Raw genomic sequence first — 22,654 nt, forward strand, 5'->3', positions numbered from 1 at the left:
CATGTCCTTTTGTGTCGTGTGCATTTCGTGAATATGATCAGGTAAGTACCATTCCAGGTTTGTTCTTGACAGTTGAAGTTATTGAATCATTTGTATGCACACATTGAATTGACAAAATTTGAACTCCGACTCTTATTGTGGCTCAAAAGGTAATGGGCCTCAACAAACATTGTTCTTATTTACTACAAAACCTACAATACAATTTCTCAGCTCTCAACCAGTGAACAAAAAGGCATCTATACTCTCTAACCATATGAACCAAATCCATGGGTTCAAGACTATGATCTAGATGACACAAAACCACGAAGTTCAGTTGAACATATTCTCATATACCCGTTTGATTGATTGTTCAAAACGTCCATATATCTATAGGCAGACAAGTCTCACCGTCTCTCGTCATCATCTATGTTACATGCTAGCTTTAATATCTTCAAAATTCCTTACTTCTTGCTGCCCTTGCTGCCCTTGTTGCCCTGCACAAATAGTTAATGGCAAATTGTCAGCCAAATTGAGCCAACCTGCTAACTACATATATGGAAGATTCTAAGTTTCAGAAGAGTGGACAATACGTGACGTAAAGATTTGGAAGTTGATTATTTAACTAGTTCATTTTAATTGTATATTAAACATCATACTAAATGAAAATGTTGCTGCACTTCAACTTGGGGTCATCTGCACATGAGATATCAAAACGGTAGGAAGATTGCATTTTGATTGCCCCCTTATTCTTTAGTGGCCCCTGAAGATGTTATATCGAAAGATTACATTTTGATTGCCCCCATATTTTTTTGAGTGGCCCTTGAAATGTTAAAAGGCCACCTTCCTGTGTTCTTTGTCACCATATGAACAAGTGGGATTAAAGAATGCAAAATGAAAACAACACATAAATCTTGTCCATGCACGGCATTAGGCATTTTAACCCCAGACATATTTCAGGATTCTGAACAAATATGTAAGATTGCATACTGAACAGTCATTTAACCAATGTGAAAGTAAACTTATATTTACCTGTGAGTAGAGGAAGGTGCCAAGGATTGCAATGCCTGCTCCAAGGCAATTGACCGGTTGAACAGGGGTGCGGAAAATGATAATGGAGGAAACTATGACGGATATACGCTTCATTGTGTTCCCGATGCTGAATGTTAAGGGAGAAATCTGATCGAGTGACATGTATGAAACCTGATTATACAAGTGATAGAAGATACTCTGAGCTGCCAACCACCTGTTTCAATTTATTTAGTCATAAGTTAGGTAATCCCTTCAAGATCCAAACTAGCAGATATTGAAAGCCCGCTTTAGAGGACTTGTACACAAGGGAACTAACAACAAATGGACAAAAACAATCACTTCAAACCTATAGAAAGAAAATTCAGAGGCCAAATTCTGCAAGTCATAATATCCTACTTATGGAATTGTATGCTTTTCTCATATTCTATTTTTGAGTTCATTGTCTAGATCTATATTAGATACAAAGAACTCAAATCACTCCCCTATGTCTATATGCATGAAATATATCTCTTTTACATTCATCTTCTACTTCATAGTTGAAATGGATCATGCATATCAAAACAAGCAAACCAACAATTATAAATACACACAGTTGTAGGTCATTGTATTTTACCATATGAAATTGGGACCAATCTGTGCAAGAGCTGTCTTCCATCCAGCTGCCCATAACTGGGGACCCTCGACGGCAATGGCAAACGGAATCAGGATCAATAGAGACAACATAGACAGACAAGCATAGTAGTTCATGCCACTGACAGACTTCCCCTTCATCCCTTTCTTCGAAAATATGTTTCGGAACACGAATGCCAGATTCGATATCATAGCACCCATAAACCCTGATGCACAAAACAGCATAATTTGGTACTGATCAGTAAAATCAACACCCACAAAAAGTACTAAAACCATAACAATTTAACACCCTTCAAAGTTTTACATTGTAACATCAAAATATGGTGAATGTAGAGTTCCATCAATCAAAACTATCATAATTCAACAAGTTTTCTCACCAATCATGTTGAAATTGATCTCGGTTACAGCAGCAAGCGCACACCCTCCGATAATTGGCAACAGTGAGAGGTAAACCGAACTGGGAAACGTTTCGCCTAATAAGAACCTCGAAACCAAGACACTGAAAGCAGGTTCACCACTCTTGATGATATGCGTGAATGAAACTGCAACCTTTGACATACTCACGGTCGCTGCTACATGCCCAATTGAATGCGCCACTGCAACCTATAAACACAAAGTTAATAAACCAATCCAAATCAGAACCACACAGTTCAAATCTCTAAAGATCTAAAAAAACACCATCAAACTTTTGCATACCGGAAACAATGTCTTCCAGAAGTCCATATCTGTTTTGGGGGCTTCAGCAATCCCAACGGCCCATGAAATGAGCATCATCAGAGACCCAGTTGCGAGTGACAACGTGGATGTGAGCCATGGAAATGGGAACACATTCAAAACCTTCTTGTTGTATATATTGAACACAACATTCAAAGCCCACCAGATCGCAAAGTAGAGACTAATCTTGAGAGTCTGAGCTGTCTCCTTCCGAACCTGCTGGTCCGGTAGGTCGATGTTGATCTCAATCGGGCGTGATCTGTCTGCCTCATAGACATCACACCTTGTCGAACCGCGCTTGTGAGTCTTGGCCACCAACGCAAAACCGGCTGAAGAAATGTGAAGCGGCTTGGAGGAACAGAGGATGCTCTGTTTCGCATTCTGAATATTAGGGAGGGAACAATACTCTATCTTTCCCAAACAACACTTCTGGTTCGAGAACTGTGCCGACGTGAAAGTTGGGGTTCTGAGCCTAACTGAAGAGATCATGTTTTCTTGTGTTAATGGAGGTTCTGGGGATCGTTTCTTGCTTGGAAAAAAAAGTGATGATATGTTTTATAAGATGAGAGGGAAGAGAGGTTGGTGGGTTTGGAGAGAAACCAGAGAATGTAGGGTGAGAAAAACCAGAGAGAAAGAGAGGGAAAGTGTGAATGATTATAAGGAGAGCTTTGAAACGGTCTTTCCTGAGAAGAAGAGCAGGGGGGGTTTATATAGTGAGGGAGAGGAGGTGAAGCAAAGTTTTGACCGTTCAGTGTGCGAGTTTGTGGGCTGTGAAACACTTGTCTTCCGATGGTGACACACTACCTATTAAGATTTCTGGCCGTTGAGTATTTACTTAAATATACTTCTGTGTGTGTCCCATATTCTATACCATATTCATATTCTAGGTTGTAATTTTTGACAGTCACCATTCCGGGTTTAACATGCATTAACCTCTCCTAGTTAGACCAGATAAAACCCTAACCTCTACCACCGCCGGAGCAAACAAAACCGGTGAGGCGTTGGAGCGTACTCTACAGCAGAGTGTGTTGGTTAGACTCAAGTGCCTTCAGCAACATCGTGTACAAACAAACACAATAAACCGAAATTATATAGCACAATATTGGGAACTGATAGCAAACTCAACCGCGTGTTGGGTGAAATTGTGTTCTAAAGTAGAAACTTGGACTAGGGCATCTGAATAGTTATCTCGCCTCATCTTATCTTCAATAATATACAAGCTGAATGTAAGAAGTTTATTGCACACAATAAGCTTGGTGCATGAGATATAAAAACAAACGATCTATTAGAAATTTAAAAGAGCCAATCCTATTGACTATCTCAAACAAATAACCTAAGACATTGACAAAACTAGCTCTACATCTATTTACCGAAAATAAATTTGTTTGTATAAAATCAGTCAACAATTGCTAGCCTTATTTATACTTTTGAGGGAAAATGTAAAATTTGCCCCTAAAAACTCCGACGAACTCGGTTTAACTTGATCTAGGTTTCATACTATTTTACTCATAAAATGTGAGCTCTTTGAATGCCATATAAATGTCCACAGATTCGGTTTAACTTGCTCTATAACTTATATGAAGGAAGTTTCCTTGATAAATGAATCGAAAAAAGAAAGTTAATTTTAGAGCTCCCCTAATAAATGTTCGAAATAAAGGTAAAAATAAAGATTTCACTCGTTTACCGTCCAAGTGACTAGTAAACAGTAAATATGTAACTCTGGGTATGGATCATAACAAACGGTAACAAAGCATTGTATTCAGTACTAACGAACACAGTGAGTTATGCACATGACATACCCTTTCATTTAACAACTCGAAATCTAAACTTTGAAAACAATTAATAATTGATCATATCCTAGTTAGAACTTTTTAGTTTCCTTCAATATCTCACATAATTAACTAAATACTTGTACTATTACCGTTTTTTTTTTTATCATATCAATAACTAGTCTTTTTGTGAGTCGAACTCACAACTTCTCACTTACAAAGAGGAGACTTATTACCGTTTTTCTTATTATTGTCTCGATGGGATATTTTATCTTAAAAGAAATATTAAAAAGTACAGATATGCATAATGTTTCTTGGTACCTAGATAAACTGTAATATCTCACAATATGTGTGAAGATGAAATAGCAATATTAACATGTCAAAGGATCACAATTACTAGATGATAAGAAATATAATTATTTGTGATTTATCAATGAAAATGATATGCTCTAAATTTGTATTATGCTGATTAGGTTCAAATTTAGATATCTTGATCTGAATTAACTAGCAGTTTTAGTTTAGTACATTTATCTAAACTTTAAAAAAAATTGTGAGTTTAAATAGTTCCTCCCTAAATATAATCACCTCGGTTTGTTTTATTTATTTTTTTGAATCAAAATCATAACGAATTCTCATTAATCTCAATTAATCTAGAGTAACACATTACATACATTTTCAATGCCATGAACATGACGGATAAGAAAAGTGGTATATAAGATGGTATTACTCATTTAAACATCTAATGCTCATTATTAAACATTTCGGCTCTTCATTGCACAAGAAAGTGAGGGGAAATTTTTTTTTTTTTTTTGTGAAAACAGGCCAAATCTTCTACCAAAAATCTAAAAAAGAGAATGTCAAAACTCTTGAACAATTTTCTTTGATCACATTTAGTCTGCTTAGTCCTCATAACAACTTCAACCTGGTTGATTCATTCAGGGTTGTCAGCTAGAGAAAAATGCTTCACTTTGATCTTTCCCTCCCACTTGTTCTTCTTCTTTGACCCACCAAAAAATATCAGCCATCATCATTTGATATAACAACAAAAGATCCCCTTGTCTTCTTTCACTCACCTACCTCCATTCTAGCCCTCTAAGATTGAAGCAACCACACACAACGTCTGTCCAGCACTCTATTCTAGACCGCTAATGCATTCCATGTCCCATTTGATATACAGGTAAACGACGACGTTCTGAGTTGAATGATTGAATATGGAACCAAAAAGAAACAGATCTTGATGAGAAGGAGATCGGCACCTGGGGCCTTGCTGGTAACTTTACGGCATCAAGCTAAAACTTGCATGCCAAATCTGTCTTTGTTTATTTGCATGTAACATGCTGAGGCAGTGAGGCTGCTAATTTCCAATGTTGCTTTCAGATTCTGAACGATGCAGAAAAATCTGAATTAAGGGGTATTCCTAACGTCTGAGGAAAGCCCTAGTTGTCTTTTTTTTTTCCTTCTTTTTTTTTTTTGTCTGAAAAGGGCCTAGTTGCGTAGTTTGGGTCGTCAAGAACGAGAGGTCGTTTTTATAGTAGGTGGCACGTGACCCTTTTCATTTTGGACCCTAGTGCACATGACACTAATGGAGGTGCTAATTGCGTATGTAGCAAGCCATCAAATGTTCCTGGAAGTAGCCTTGACAATTGGTTATGATCTGGTATGTTTGGATTTGCATGGATCAGCCCGCAGTGTATTACAAGTCTATAACAACCTTTTGATGTGTTGGGTGAGGATCATCGATCCATATATATCACTTGAATTTATAATACACAACTTGTTATAAAATGAGATAACTTGTTTGCTAGAAAGTAGAGAGTATGAAGAGAGAAGAATAGATGGGGGAAGTGGTGTGTCTTCTCATTCTCATTAGTTCTCTTTAAATAGGAGTAGAGTTACTTGATGATCACACTAACTTGGTGATCACTCATATGGTAACTTGATGATCACTTATGAGATGACTTGGTGATCACTCTCAAGGCTACTTGGTGACCACTCTTATGGTTTCTTGGTGATCAATCTCAAGTTTCCACAATTTACATAATGGACTCTAACTAATGAGTATTACATGTTGTCCCAAACTAATTACGTGGACAGCAACATAATTGTAGTATTTACAACACTTCCCCTTGGATGTCCACCAATTAATTTTCGTGTTGGACGCGCTTATTGTTGCCTCGTTAAAACCTTGCCAGGTAACAAAAACCCAGTGGGAAAAAATAACCTTGGTCGAAGGAAAAAGAGTACACGCGCATATGTCCTATTGAGAATGATTTTGGGTGCTCCCTCTGATTGGAATCTCCCCCTCATGGTTGCAAGCTTCAATGATATTGTTGATGAAGCGCGTTGATATTATACACTATATCTTCCAAATGTTTAGACTTTGACTTGATATGGATGATGAGCGTTTTCTCCTTGAATTTCAGCCTTAGAAGATGCAAAACCTTCATGCATGGCAGTTTTGATGTTTCTCACTGAAGGGTGACTTGTATGCTATGTATAAGTGCTTATCACTTATTTTTGTACCCGTAAGGTTATAGCAATGCTGGAGGAAACTAGGCTATATCTAAAGCCTTTTACCACATAAAACCTATTAGTAATAAATCCATATGCTTTTGATTGTGAGAAATAATCATAACATGCATGCATATAGATAAATTTTCACATTTACCTTTTGTGAATACGCATGAAGCATAAACAGATTTATATGGCTTAAGAAGTCATCACACAAATGTGTGAAAATAAGTTAGTAGACTCTTTAGGAGCTCTAACTACACCCATAACCTTTTCCATAGTATGTTGCAACAAATTTCAAATTTGAAAGCTTTCGTTTATTGAGGTACTCAATAAAGCAACTTAGGGCACATTTTGCAGTGATTAAATTGAGTACTCACTATGAGCATGAGGCTCTTTAACACGTTACTATGAGCGTGAGGCTCTTTAACACCATAATTGAGATTATGGATCTCTGATTTCTTTATGGACTACTTTCTGGGCAATCTAACTTCTTCAGAGATTAGCATTAATAAATATGCTTTATGGCACTATACCTTTAGAGATAGTGATACGCTTTTAAATCCATGAGTAATCGCCTTGGAGATACACTTCAAGCATTCCTCGGCTTGGATGGATTTTTACACAAAAAGCGTTAGGGTATATGAAGCCTCCATAACACCAACTTGCCATAACAGCTATATATGGCATTGTATTGATACAAAGATAATTGTATATATAAAAGGAGATTATATTGATAATCATAACCCTTATCTCAATTGAGAAACCTTGTGTCATAATTAGCAACGTAATTTCACATTATCTCAAACACCGATCTTTAACCTTCCAGGTTAAGAAAATATTTGGTTTGGTGTTTGAACTATAGGTTCAACTATTTCACGTTCATCATCATACAGGAAATGCCATTTTCCAGTTTGGCCAATAATCATGTCGACTTTTGTATGAGAACATGATTCAATGTCATCATAGCCCTCGATAATTTTGGTAGCTACCATATATAATATCAATCATCGATGATCATCAATTTTGTGATCCCACTATTCTCATATGCATGCATTAGCTATCCATATAGCTTATTAATATTGGGTACTCATGCCTCTTTTGGGGCTTTCATCCTTTCTCGATAGACTTGTATCTCTTACAGGACAGTCATATCGCATGGATGAACTTATTTAGAGAATGTGGATCGTTTACTCATAACCTCATCTAGAGCGTTAGAGCGATATAGGGCTTTATGACCTCTACTTCACAGTAGTTGAAACTTTAGAACCTATAGATATGTCACGCTTTAGGCGATTGACATACTTGATGAGATGTCCAACCATGACATCATTTATAATAGCTTTTGCAAGCTTTATTTGTGCAGCCTTGTTAGGAGCACTAACATTTTAGTATGACAGTCTCATCAGGAGAATCATGTCATGTGGACCAACACGTTTTCTATAATTCAAGTGTGGTCTAGACTGCTTGTACAATCTTTTCATGCATTAGGGAATTTTTTATCCCAACTATGAGGTTTGTATTTAGCACATGATTTTGTCACTTGTAAACCAATTCACTTCAGAACTAGTGATTAATAAATCCTTCGTACTTTAGGTACGAGGCTCAATTTGAGACATGATGAATTCACTAATTCATGCTCAGCGTAAATGATAAATTTTCTCAACATGAATTATCCGTCGTACTTCAGGTACGAGGCCTAACGCGAGACATGATTAATTCACGCCATTCATCAAAGACACTGTTTTCTCCCCCTAACTGTGGGAATATTGTCTCATTGAAGTGACAAATCATATGTGCAATACTGCTCCTTGACCAAATTCCTCATGAGCAAATTTTGCAATCGCTATTGTTTAACACAGTAATATTTGAACTCGACAATGAATCTCATTGGAGCTTGTTGGTAATCTTACACAACATGAATGACTAATTTGCCAAATTAATGTATTTGGCTTGGTGAACTTCTGGTTCATAACCATATATGCCTCGTATTGTTGTGTAATATTATCCAAATGAGAGAGCGGATGTTTTTTCCAATTAATATACACCACGCACTTTGAGTACTGAAGGTACTAAACACAAAGATATCTCTCATATTGGTAACATAAATGTGGGCTCTTCTAGAGCTATCTACCAAGATCTACAGGATCTGGAATAGATTACCTTTACCTTGGTAAAGATAAATATTGAGAGCTACTTATGATCTTTAGAGATCATGCGCATCATTGCAGCACATATCTTTCCTTCTTTCTTTTGCCAAATTTACTTAGAAGGAAATGATGCATTGGGATCCATAAATGTTAGAACTCTAGCTAGATTCTTAACAAGGTGACATCTTTGAAACTTCCATGTCATAGTATTTCACTCGAAACTTCTAGTTCGAGGCTAACCGTTGTGCTCTTTGTGACCCTTTAATTATACTCAAAACTTCTGGGTCGAGTTTAAATAACTTTTGGAACTTCAGGTTCCAAAAGGAGCATGAACTTTATTTAGAGGATCCACATTAACACTGTTGAAGAACTGCAAGCTCTCATATAATCAAGAATCAAGAAACTTCAAGTTTCGATCTCTTTTTGGTGATACCTTTGAGAAACTTCAGGTTCTGATGTGATTAAAGATAAAGAAACTCCAGGTTCTAATATCTTTCAATCACAAAATTCACAACACTATGTTTAATATTATTATGGTGGAAGTCCTAGCCAAAATAAGGGAGGACTCTTAACATTGCACGGTAGAATATCAAGCATGTTGAAAGCATCTTAGTGCTTACTTTGGTGACTTCTCTTCTGTGGATTAATAAAGTTCCGCCATAATATGGAGTGAAAAACATGCATATGCCCAATACTTAATTCCACTCACATGTAGAAATCATTCCCATGATTTTTGGGCACCACTTATATGATCTTCTCATTTGGCATTATTCCACTTCATGTGGTTATGATTTAGCCATTCAAAATCAGCTTTATGATACAACCCATACAAGATGACAAGCTCTTCCAATATATGTCTCTTTTGGAGGTGCATAATGCAACTATACTCCACTAGATGAACTCTTCTGGAGTCATCGATCAATCAGATCTACAAGACCTGAGATTATTGTTATTACCAGAGCTTTAAAGACCATGAAAATGATCACATTATGTTGTTGACACAATGTTTTCATAAATGGGATGTGTCAGGATTTAGAACTTCAGGTTCTTGTACAATCTCATGTTGAAAATAACTTACTCGAAACTTTAGGTTTGAGGGTGACACATACTAGAACTTTTTCATTCTAGATCTACTCAAAACTTCAGGCTCGAGTCTACACAATTAGAAGCTTCAGGTTCTAAGAATGGAGTGAACTTTAGGTTCACATGTAATTATAAGAAGAGAGATTGTACACCCATTTTCATGTAATACCAAGTTGAGGAACTTCTAGTCCTCTTATAATCGGGAAACATTAAGTGTCCACTGTATATTCACTCGTAACATCTGGTTCGAGTTTGACTAATTAGAATTGCATGTTCTAAAATATGGTATTTACATGTGACCATCTTGTAGTAGCATTAGTCATGACCATAAAATACCGAAATGGTCTACAAGACGGTTGGATAGGCCCACAAATGTCCCCTTGAACTCTTTGTAAAAATGATGGGGAATTTGGATTAATCTTTGCAAAAGATGGCCTCATGATCAACTTTCCTTGTGAGCATGCTTTACAAGGATTATTGCTTGGCAAAATAATATTCTTATTCAACAATGGGTGTCCATTGGAATTTGTGATGATCCTACGCATCATGGTGGATCCAGGGTGACCCAAACGATCATGCCAAAGCATAAATGTATGTTGATCAGTGAACTTCTGGTTCACGACATGGTATACCTCAATTGACTTAATGGTTGTATAATACAAACCAGATGAGAGGGCAACCAATCTTTCCAATATACGCCTTTGGCTATAAGTATTGGAAATAATGCAAAGATATTCCACATTGGTCTCATTTGTGGTTTTTATGTGGTACCCATTCAAGCGTATATCTTTAAAACTCAACAGATTCCTTCTACATCTGGAGGAGTATAATGCCTCTTGAATGGATAATTAAGTACCACTTGGTAACCGAATATGAGCTCTTCTAGAGCCTTCAATTAGGTCTGCAAGACCTGAAATGGATGTCACTTTTTCTCTCGTCAAACTTGAATTGGAGAAATATTTTTGATCTCGAAGGTTCGTGTGCGTGGTCGCACTGTTACAAGACATATGCCTTCTCCATTTTTCTTTAGTTGAGAGCATCCATTTTCCATATTCATGCTTGAATATGAATAAGCCATGTATTTACTCGAAGATTCAGGTTCGAGACTTTATTATTAGAACTTTTGGTTCTAAATTTTGGTGGTTTAAACTTCAGGTCAAACACTTATTACTCGAAACTTCGGGTTCGAGATAGACCAATTTAGAAATTTCCGGTTATAAATTTTGGTGGTTTGAACTGGAGGTTCAAACTCTTAGCACTCGAAACTTCGGGTTCGAGATAGACCAACCGGTTCTGTTAAATGAATAAGGATATGAATATAGATTACACAAAGATGGTAATAAATCAAGGTGATAATGAATGTGTACTTACCTTATTGATATGTGTGTCTAGCAAGATGCCTAGAACAACTTGAATATTTATGCCCACTCGCACAATGAATGTTGTAGATGCAATTGCATTATTCAATTGTGCATATCCTCGTGCGTTGGCATAAGAAACAATGGAGAATACCATATGAACAAAGAACAAGCAAGTTAAACTCTAGATCAAGAGTATTACCCGGAATGAAGTTGCACCATATGACTCTTGAAACTCCGGGAGCTTATACGAGAGTATCATGTTGATAACGTGTTATAAAATGAGATAACTTGCTTGCTAGAAAGAAAAGAGTATGAAGAGAGAAGAATAGATGGGGGAAGAGGTGTGTCTTCTCATTCTCATTAGTTCCCTTTAAATAGGAGTAGAGTTACTTGATGATCACACTAACTTGGTGATCACTCATATGGTAACTTGATGATCACTTATGAGATGACTTGGTGATCACTCTCAAGGCTACTTGGTGACCACTCTAATGGTTTCTTGGTGATCAATCTCAAGTTTCCACAATTTACATAATGGACTCTAACTAATGAGTATTACATGTTGTCCCAAACTAATTACGTGGACAGCAACATAATTGTAGTATTTACAACATAACTATAATTGATTCAAGTAATCGGCACATAAAATCAAAGCAAGGTATTTACGCGCTGTCAGATTGCCTCCAGTGAAGTTGAACATGTACTCAAACTAGTATCCATTTATGACCATCAACCAAATAGTACAAAAGTTCAACATATCAAAGATTTTAGCTTGGCATGCCCCGTACCGAAACTTACCTATTTACCAGTCATTTTGACTGTAAATGATTAAGAATTGTACTTTTATCTTTATTTCGATCATTTAAGAGGACCAAAAGTTGACCTTTTAATTAATTCAGTTTTCGAGGAAACTCCCTTGACAAAGTCGTAGAGCACGTGACTCCAAGTTTGTGGACACGTGGCATGCCTAATTCGAATTTGGTATGAAAGAGTTACGGTCTACGGAAGTTTAGTTATATGCCGGAGCTTTTTGAGAATCAGTGAAGGGTAAAATCGACTTTTCACAAAGTCAACTATATATGAGGAAAAACCCTAGCCTCTTGCTTATTTTTTCCTCCTCCTTCTCTCTCTTTCTCCTCGGCCGCACAACCTTGTCACTCTCTCTCTCTTGTTGCTCTCTGCAACGCCGAAATTCATGGCGTCCGGCCACCTTTTGGCTACACCACCACCACCAATCGACTCTAGACCCAAGCCCGACCGAAACCCAAGAGAAATTATAGCCAAGTATCAACCCCAACCTTCACATCTGATTTCCAAAATTTTGAAATCTCTGTTCATCATCTCCTCTTGAGTTCCAGCCATTTCTTCAGCTCGCTGCTGCCTTACATGAACTCAGAGCAAGCTGGTATCAACACTACAAGCACGTCACCCACCGATACCAGAACACCCCGGACGCACCCTCACTAGAGTCGTCGGCTCTGGGTTTCTTCAATCTCCAAGTTCTAGTTTAAATTGCGCAAGACCACCTCCAAGGATGGAATTAGCTCGTTCTTGTCCACCAAAACCCCATGGTTTCAACCTTCGGTTATGGCCAAAACCACCTTTTGCGCCTCATGTATCACCGCTGGCACCTGGATCACCGCAGCTCCGCTGCCGGATTTCTACGCTGCTCAAGTAGATAATTTCGTACCCTTTCCTTGGTGAAGTCTCCAACACGTTTTGGACCAGGGACCCTAACCTATTGTTGTTTAAATTGGCTTTTGAGGTTTGTGGAATTTTGAGAGTTGGGAGTTTCGGACAAGGAGAAGATGATTGGGTCAGTTTTGACAGAAACTGACAATGGTAAGGAGTTGCTTAGATTCTGTTTTGACTTCAAATATTATTAAGAGTTGGATTATTGAACTTGTCATACTTCACAGGACATTGGGTGACTGATGGTGGAGGAATGCAGTTTTGGCGAATCGAGTCTTGGTTTGGAGAAGAAGAATGGTAATAATCTCGGGGTTGGATATGTTTTGCTTTGTGTTAGTGTACTAGTGAAGATATGGTTTCAGAAATTGTTGAATTGGAATTAGTTGTGTTGCTCGAATTATATTGGAACTTTGGCATGGTAGTGGAAAGGGGATTGTTAATGGTTAAAGGAATGGAAAAGAGTAGTGATGGTGATATGGTGCCATGGTTAACCAACTGGTGGTTTGGTTTAATAATGGTGATATAGTACTAATGAAATCGCCCGCTATTTATCTTTGTGGTTTCTGTTAAGGGAAATGTAATCAGATTTAATTAATAAGGAATTTGTATGGAATTTGCATTTGGAACAATTTAAAGGACTAGGTAATGAAAGTGGTATATTTTATTAGTCAAACTTAAGTAAGATTTTCAATGAAGGTCAAAGGAGAAATTATAACTGGGTAGTTTTGTGCTACCATATTCCGGATTTACTGAGCGAGCGGAATTATCCAGAGATGGTAAAAGTGGATAAATTACATAAAGAAGAAATGCTAAATAAAAGGTCAAGTTGGTTGACCCAAATTAGAATATGGGAAGTAGTGCGATCTTTGTTTTCTCGAAGATCTTATACTACATTAGTCGAATTATTTGAGAATAGCTTTCATTAATTATCGACTTAAGATTAAATGAGGGACTTTTAAAGAAATTGAGCAATGGAATTATTAATCGATTACTTATCGGTTTTAATGCTCATTAAAGGAACTAACTGGAGTACTCGGAGCTGTAAGATGATTAGAGCCCAAAATACGAGGATTCCACTAGACGGCGGCTTAGCCAATTCACTGTGAGTGGACACTTGTTTTTAAGTAAATGATGCATGCATTTATTCCTTGATTATGCTCTAATTATTTATCATTTTACATTTCGAGCATGTGATTTGATTTCGGAGATTGATTTCATTTTATCTCATATAATTACTTTCGATAATGATTCGTTTCCGAAGTTGCTTATGATTTATAATTTTATTTGATGAATTATTTATTTCCGAGGTGATTTCTGGAATTTTACTTTTTAGTTATGTTTCTATTCGTCGATTTGAGATTTCTGAAAGATTTTCGAAATGGGATTTCGATGGAATTATTTTCTTGTTTATTTATTTGATCCTTGATTTTGGCATTTGGAATGCCTTAGCAATAATGTCGGTTTGAGAACTTTGATTATTTGAAGACTTTATGGCGTGCGGGGTCACGTCATTGGACTATGCTTATTTTCTTTTACTTACTTTTGAATTTGAGTTTATCTTGGCGTGTGGGACACGTCATGGGAATTTCTTTTGCGAGAGTTGGGGAAGCCTTATGTATTTATGGATTTATATGGTTACGGATTACCCTTTTTGCCATACTTTGGGTGACTATTATCATTGCTAGCATTGATCTTCCGCCTTTGTGGCGAGGTGATGGGATCACCGAAGCCCTCCGCATTTGTGGCGCTGGTTACTGTCTCTGTGACAGTAATTCTGAAGCCCAGTATCCTATCGCTACATATAATGGCGTAAGGGTATATTACGGGAGTAATGAGAGTACTTTAGCCTGGGAGGCTCACTCGTATGGTTATCGTCTTCCCCTACTCATTATACTATTTTCGACTAGCGGGGCTAGTCCGATTTATTTTAGCCAGCGAGGCTGGTTTTATTTCCTTGAGTATCAGAGTTTCAACCTTTTCTTTTAATCGTTTGTGACTAGCGAGACTAGTCGGTTTTCATGAGCGGAACTCCTCTTGTTTTATTTTCGTTAATCATTGCATGCATTGGGAATTTTTAATGAAATAAATGTGGGAAAGTATAAAATCCTTTTTCTTTTCAATTATTTATTTTTGTCCACTTACGCTAACATTTTCATATACTTTTCCCCTGGGCCCTTCGGTTTCAAATGCCCAGTGTGCAGGTTAGATTAGTCGTGGTCGGGCGTACATGGAGTCGAGGCATAGTCCACAACATAGCTTTCGTGTATTCACTTTATTTATATTTTTCCTTATTTTTTTGTTATATTAGAGTTGCTCTGATAATCTGTGGGATTCATGTTATGAAGCTATCAAGTTGATACTTATACTTTTGAAATGGATGTTATTGTTATTTGGGGAGCAGGGTGGCTCCAGGAGATTAACAGTGAATTGTTTAGAAGTGTAAATGTTTTCCTACAGGTTTTGGGTAGCCTACTTTTAGGGGAAGTTCCGCCAAATTTTTGGTAGAATTTCTTCTAAGGTGGACCCCGCAGGGCCACTTCGGATTTCGGGGTGAAATCCGGGGCAGGTCTTGTCATAGCTAGAGTCTTAGAGTACATGTTTAAACCTGAATGACTCAAACAAGAACAATTTCACAGCTTTCTGATCCTTTAATTGGGGAGATCTGATGATTGTTTGTTTATTAACATCTTGCCCTTCAATCGAGTTCAACTTATTCTTTAAGACCATCACACTTTTTACCAAAACCTTCAGTGCATAAAGTTGAAATAGCTTATCCTCATCTCCATAACATCATTCATAAGCATCAATCCTTTAGATGAGGGGGAAAAACACTTTTTATAAATTGGTTTTGGACAAGGGTTCAAACTAAGCAAATCACTAACTTCTAGAAGCAACACAATATCAAAATAAGTTTGATATTAGCAATCAGAAAGCAGAGATTCAAATTCTTTTACAACATAGGGTCAATACATTCTTCATGAAAGTTCACATATACTGCAAGTATCCTTTTCTGATCATCAAACAAATAGCAAACACCAGCAGTTTCAAAAGAAGACAAGTCAAAGATTCAAGCTAAAGTCTAGCGCCCGCACACACACACACATAAACCTAAATGACTCAAACAAGAAGTTCAAGAACAACTTCACAGCTTTTTGATACTCTAGGGAGATTGAATAATTGTTTGTGAACATCACTTTTCCTCTCTAGCCCCACTTCAAAATCCGTGCCCCAAGTTATGGTCATCTTCTCCAAAACTATTGCATTCTTTAGCAAAACTTTCAATGCATGTATGTGATCCTCAGATCTCCATAAAATTCATAGACTTCAATCTCTTTCATACGTGAGAGGAAGCATGGAGGCAAAGGCTCCAAATCTCCATCTTTAGCAACATTTAAGGACTCCTCAATCCCCTATGGCATAACAATTGAGCCATTTTAACAACATTACAGGAAAACAAATACAAGAGAACACATTGCAATGCTTCTGAAGTTACCTCAAGGAATATCAAAGTTTGAAGACAAGGACAGTTGTGGAGCATCGATAAGAATGGTTTGCTACCAATGTTTACACTTCCTTCAAATTCTAAAGTGATTAGATCATTGAACAAAGGCAGCTGGGCAAGAAGTTCTGGTGCATCATCTAGAACCACCTACGACATAATGAAGACAATCATCAAGACCAAGTGATTTTAGACAAGCTATTCAAGGCAAATGTAATAATTGCAATTTTTAAACTAATTGATACATCGAATTAATTAACAACTATAACAAATACAAGAGAAGAAAACTTACCTCAAAGATATAATAAGAGATAGTTAGATGCTTCACAGTAGAGAGCCCTCTAAGAAGCTTATACAAACGGTAAGCAGTACGTCTCAATCTCTTGGAGGAATAATCAACAACACGAATTTTAGCCTCATTTAGTGAGGATGAATTGCAAATGCAACATTCATTTAGGAACTCACCCTTGTAATTAAACTGTTTGAGATTATCTCCAAATACCATCATCTGACATCCATCAGAAGATTTTGAAGCTCTCACAACTTCCACACCTCCTTCGATCATGGTCAAGATCAAAAGCTTGGGAGTATAAATACTCACAAACTTGATAATATTCGTCCAATTGCAATCTGTTAGAGATAGATCTTCTAGGACTGGGAAACCAGAAAACAACTGCTGGGTTAAGCAGTCATCAGGAAACACCACAGACTTGAGACTCAAGCACTTTAGACTTGAGAAGCAAATAGTACGAGGAACCTTGAAAACACAGGGCATATCTAGATCTAAGACCACCAGTGTTGCAGAAGTAAATAAGGAATCAGGCAATAAAACTGGTTCATCAATGATTTGCAGGCTTATAGAAAGCTCTTCAACGTTCCATTTTACTATAGCAGAGATCCATGCATTAACACGATGTGAATCACCTAGCACTATAAAACTAAAACCAAAAGCTTCTATATTAGCAGGGCCATGAAGAAGAAGTGCTCTATCCACAACATTTACCAAGAGATATCTCTGAAGTAGCGGTCCCTCATCAAACTGAAAATGAGGAAGTGATGTCCACATGTGTTCCCATCTTTTAGACAGTATGCTTGTTCTAATAGCATCTTTTGTTGGGAGCAGGGAGAGAATTTCTAACAACATCAGGTAAATTGCTTAAACTTTTGCTGCCTATATCCAACTTCTTCCTCTTGGGGTTTGGTTTTAGAGAACTTGCATCTGTAGTTCAGATTTTTGTCCTGCAATAGCAAACAATCTATCAGATCAAACATAACTTGAAAATCTATTTACATGATACAGTAGAAAACATCTTAGATAGATGTATATATTCGGCTGAAACAGGAATCGCTTCAGTTAACATACAACTTTTGTACTACTTTAACATGAGTTACACAACTATAACCATCATATTTCTCAAACTGGCAATAAACCACAGGGTTCTTCTTGTTCCCAGATACTCAATTGACAAGCAACGTTGACATTGCTGCAATGTTAGCATTTTGGTGCTCAGTAATGCTTTATCTTTCTTCTCATGTTATTCACACAACACCTGAAACCCACATATATTAATCATAGTCTTTTAATTTTTCTCCTGCAATGATCAATATTACTGGGTTCATGAGAACGAGAAAACTTCTACATATTTATACACTTGTGATCTCTGCTGAAGCAAGGTGCTTTTCTGTAAAATTCATGACACTTCAATTTCAAAATGGCAATGCACATAAGTAAGTACTGACTGAACTGCCATCGTTTTGACAAAGAAGCTTGTTCCCACAGCCACTTCTATTAAAATTAGACAGAATGGAACTCTAAAAAGTTTATCATCACATTCCATTTAAACCAATTCCACAGCCCTAATTTAAGAAATTGGCACAATTACCAATATAAGGGCCGAGGCTGACAAAAACATCCATATCCATATGCATTTCGTCAATCATTAAAAAGTTCGCATCTTGAAAGCTCAAATAATAAAAACAAACCAACGTTCTTCACAAAAGTAAGACCAGCTTCACAAATTACCTAAAAAATTGTAAAATTTTCTTCACGAACAACAATAAAAGTAAAAGCCTTTGAAACAAACATCATGAAGGTTAAAGTGATGATTGATACAAACATGCCCTTAAGGAGGGTAGGTTTGTTCGCATGGATGATCCGGTTAATGGTGTTTTCCTGGGTACTACTTTGAAGGTTAGAGTGATGATTGATACAAACATGCCCTTAAGGAGGGTGGCATCTATCAGATTGCCAGGCAATAGGGCGGCCTCCTGTTTTGAGCTCGACTATGTGAAACTGCCACTGTTATGTTTTATTGTGGTAGATCGTCACATGATTCCAACCATTGTGATCTGCATAAGGAGTGATTAAGGAGAAGCAGTTTGATGCCCTATTGTGTGCAGAGAGGAAGCGGGAGAGGACGGAGGCGGTGGAGAAGCTCTACAGGGATGGTAGGTGGTATGGACTCCTGGGGAAGAGCAGTGGGGGGTGGTCGATGCAGGCTCAGGAATTTACCCTTTCTGGCATGTCAGAGACAGGGACGAATGGGAGACTGCCGACATGGGGGCAGGGACGGATGATGGTATGGAGGTGGACGTCATAGAGAAAGTAATGCAGGCAGGGAGTGATGGAGGAAAGAAACGACGGCTGTTGCCGGCGATGGCGGCCGGAGATGGTGAGTTGGATGACCGGGTGTTACGGGATGTGAATATTGATTGGAGTCCAGATCTATCTCATTCTTTGATTACAATTTTAGAAAATAAGGAAGGTAGTATTTTGGAGGGTGCTGAGATCGGGGTGGCTGACACAGAAATTGCTGTGATTTTGGGAGGATGTTTCGATCCCACCAAAGGGAGTTTTAAATTTAATTGAGGTTAAGTCAACTTTGGACCCGGACTTGAAGGAAGTTAATGAGGGGAGAAGGGGGCTCCAAGGTGGGCCAAGCTATTTAGCCGGTGTGGGTGAGCTTGGGATAAGTTCTGATACTAAAGCCCAGGATGATATTGCGAGAAGTTCATCAGAGAGAGTAAGGCAAGGTTCGAAGTATGGGACTGGGGGTGGAAAGGGATTCTTTGTAGGTGGAGGAGTGCGAAGGAGGGGTAGGGTTGGGACGTCTACGTCAATTAAGAAGGGTGGCTCATTGATGGTGGAAAACTTCCAAAGGATGGGTTCGAGCAGTGGGCGAGCTCATAATCGCTCCTCTGTGATGGGTCCGGATTCGACCCATCACGAACAATCACTATGCCAATATCCTTATCAGACGACAGAAGAAAACTGTTGTGTGATTTGGAGTGCCACCGTTGTAGAGCGAGCCGTTGTCTGTTGAAAATTCAGACAACGGTGGAACACAGTTGTCTGAGAAAAATTCAGACAATGGGTATGTGTTATAACTGTTGTGTGATAGCTCGGCAGATGACTCGGCAGATGTCAGGCGCAGCTGCGCAGCAGTTGAGGTGCTGCCTTGAGACAACAGAATTTGTTTAAATCTGTTGTTTGTTAAGCTTGTCAGACAACGAAGTTCCAGTGTTTTCTGTTGTGTGAGAGTCGATTAGAAAACTTATTTTCTGAACAAACCATTGTCTGATATATGAGAGATCTGTTGTATGATCATTTAAACATCCATTTTACCTAATGAAAAGTAGTGATCAAATGGAAATAAAATTTGATGCAAACAATCAAATGAACTAATAGTACTCCAACCCATATTTTAAACTTCAAAATACATTAGACCCACTAAGATACAATTCGTATTAGTCATTGTTCCACAAAATCATGAATCAGTGACAATTATTTGTTTAACATTGCATCAGGGGACAAAAACATTAGTGTGCTACAATATGGGTTGCTATGTTTAACATTGCATCAAAGCATATTCCTTAGCGTTCCATTCCAAGTGTCGATACATTATTTGCTATGTAGTCATCAACAAATTTTGCTCCACCTCCAAGATCTGTATCATCTTCGAATTTGATGTCTCCAACGGTGGTTGCTCTCACACCACAGTTTATATGCAATGAGTACTAAACTGTTTGGTAACAGCAAATAAACAAAAAATCAGGTACGAGAAAATATAGGAGTAGATAAATGAAATCAAAATATAGTACTAGGCCATTTATTCTGAGGTCACATGCAAACTTAAGTTATCAACTGAATTCTCTTTATAAAATTTTTACAAAGTTATATAAGTAAACAAGTTGGAAAACTAAAGCGTATATATGTAAATCATAGAAATGATTTCTAAGAGATATATAGTTACCTTCTGTACATGGAAATTTGTCCAAGCACGCTCTGGCTAATCTAGATTATGTGAAAATCAACTTATTTATTAAGTGCATAAAGTGGAAAGAAAACAAATGGCTACATCATTGAAGACTATTTAGTAGAAGCTTTCGTGTTGTTTGGTATAGCAGAGCTTTTAAAGACATCCCACTACATTAAAAATTTAATCTAACATATAATTCTAATAGAATGATCTACTAAACACCGCAAAATTACATATCTGGTACTCATTCCAGCAATTCATTACAGATGAATAAATCTTGTAAAAGAAATTTACTTTAACTGACAAATTCTTGATATATGTCTTCATGAGTGTAAAACAGTAAGTTGATATAAATTATAGAATGATATACTTCTGCAAGATTCAGTAAAAATAAAAACAAAAATCGAAACCAAATCTGATGTAGGATAGAAAACATACTAGCGGTTATCTCTGTTCTTAATCCATTCTGGAATAGAGTCATTGAGCAAGTTGCTTGTCAAATACCTATTCCGAAAGAAAGATGGGTTTTGAGAAGAAGAATGATTGTCTAAACATGTTACAGAAAACAAAGGAGCTCAAGTAGCTCCCTCAACACCTAACAGAACATAAATACACCTTGAATTAGGTTTCATAATTCAAGTTATGTTTCAAGAAGAAAGAACAAAAATAGACATAATAACAAAAATTGCAATCTCCACTCGATAAGAAAATCAACTTGAATGACAATAAAGCAAACACTTAGTGTTGCATACTAACAAAGAAAATAGACGCATATGAATGATGTGAATAACAGAACGAAGAAAGAACAAAAATAGACATAATAACAAAAATTGCAATCTCCACTCGATAAGAAAATCAACTTGAATGACAATAAAGCAAACACTTAGTGTTGCATACTAACAAAGAAAATAGACGCATATGAATGATGTGAATAACAGAACGAAGAAAGAGAGAGACTTTTGAGAAGTTAACACCAAAGTTATTCAAAACGTTCAGTACCCAAACCAATAATAGTTACTCGTGAAGAAATTTGGGAAAACAAAGGGGAGAAGAGAACAAAGCGAGCTGTAGATAAATTATAAGTTTCAAGAGCAAAATATGATAGAAAATAAGAACTAATTTCTCAAACACCTCCAGATTATGTTGAAAAGTACCTAAGGACAGAAACTCAGAAGCTAAACTAATTGAACTCAAAGTTAAAACTGAGATGTCAACTCAGTTTTCAATCCTCCCAAAAGAAGAAGAGAAAGTAACCAAAGAAAATCACTTGACCTTGGAAAAAAATGGAGAAAAGTCAATTTCTTCCTCCTGTCGATATTCTTCCAGACCCCTCCCCCTTCCCCCTTCTCTCTTTCTTTCTAGATTGGAACCCAGCCAAAACCAAAAGGAATAGAGAAGTAGCCCAAATAAAATAACAAGACCAGGAGGTGTTTTAGCAAGCAGTAGCACGTAGGTCTTAACCATGCTTACTAATCACATCAAAGTATTTTTTTTTAAACTAATAGATGAAACAAAACATAAACAAACTAAGAGTATAATAAGGTAAGATCAAATTACCAATCCAGGTAACAAAGACTCACCCAAAAAAAAAACTCTTCAAAATGAAATTTCTCATATATTTTTTTTACTTTTGTAGTAGCTCTAAGAGTCAAAGATTTACCTGTAAAATCCTAAAAGCTACCAATATCTGGTAGAAGCCTCTATTTGGGTGGGAACGTGAATACATATACATAAGATCAAAGGTAGGAAATAATCCAGACCTCTGCATTATAGGAGTGCATCGGGTTAGAGGACAAGAAAAGTGTAGTGATGCTAAATGAGAAAACAAGATCTAGAAGTGGATGCATCTAAAAAGTAAAAGTCTAATGAGTGTTCTGTGAAAATTTCAATTGCTTTTTGCATCATAACATAATCACCTCAAGAGTCATAGATGGTGATTTCAGTGATAAATGAAGAAGAGGCAGATCAGCTGCATCTA

The 22,654-nt window shown here is 37.2% G+C and overlaps 2 protein-coding genes and 1 long non-coding RNA gene across 3 annotated transcripts; all 3 read right to left on the minus strand.

Annotated features, from left to right (window-relative positions):
* Positions 1-108: 108 nt before the first annotated feature.
* Positions 109-3,044, minus strand: LOC112165020 (glucose-6-phosphate/phosphate translocator 1, chloroplastic). Its single transcript, XM_024301398.1, has 5 exons — positions 2,335-3,044; positions 2,016-2,241; positions 1,622-1,844; positions 1,009-1,222; positions 109-473 (listed from the first exon to the last, which is right to left on the minus strand). Exons 1-5 carry the CDS (start codon positions 2,839-2,841, stop codon positions 441-443), a joined length of 1,203 nt encoding a protein of 400 aa, XP_024157166.1. The 5' UTR covers positions 2,842-3,044; the 3' UTR covers positions 109-440.
* A 13,152-nt stretch (positions 3,045-16,196) lies between these two features.
* LOC112201861 (putative F-box/LRR-repeat protein At3g58880) lies at positions 16,197-17,483 on the minus strand. The gene is made up of 3 exons (XM_024342783.1): positions 16,710-17,483; positions 16,412-16,567; positions 16,197-16,328 (listed from the first exon to the last, which is right to left on the minus strand). Exons 1-3 carry the CDS (start codon positions 17,481-17,483, stop codon positions 16,197-16,199), a joined length of 1,062 nt encoding a protein of 353 aa, XP_024198551.1.
* A 2,648-nt stretch (positions 17,484-20,131) lies between these two features.
* On the minus strand, positions 20,132-22,084 carry LOC112202478. The gene is made up of 3 exons (XR_002937390.2): positions 21,949-22,084; positions 21,115-21,180; positions 20,132-20,439 (listed from the first exon to the last, which is right to left on the minus strand). It is a non-coding gene; the product is annotated as an uncharacterized LOC112202478 (long non-coding RNA).
* Between the last annotated feature and the right edge of the window lie 570 nt (positions 22,085-22,654).

The sequence above is a fragment of the Rosa chinensis genome, chromosome 5 (assembly GCF_002994745.2).
Source record: "Rosa chinensis cultivar Old Blush chromosome 5, RchiOBHm-V2, whole genome shotgun sequence".
Classification (NCBI taxonomy): domain Eukaryota; kingdom Viridiplantae; phylum Streptophyta; class Magnoliopsida; order Rosales; family Rosaceae; genus Rosa; species Rosa chinensis.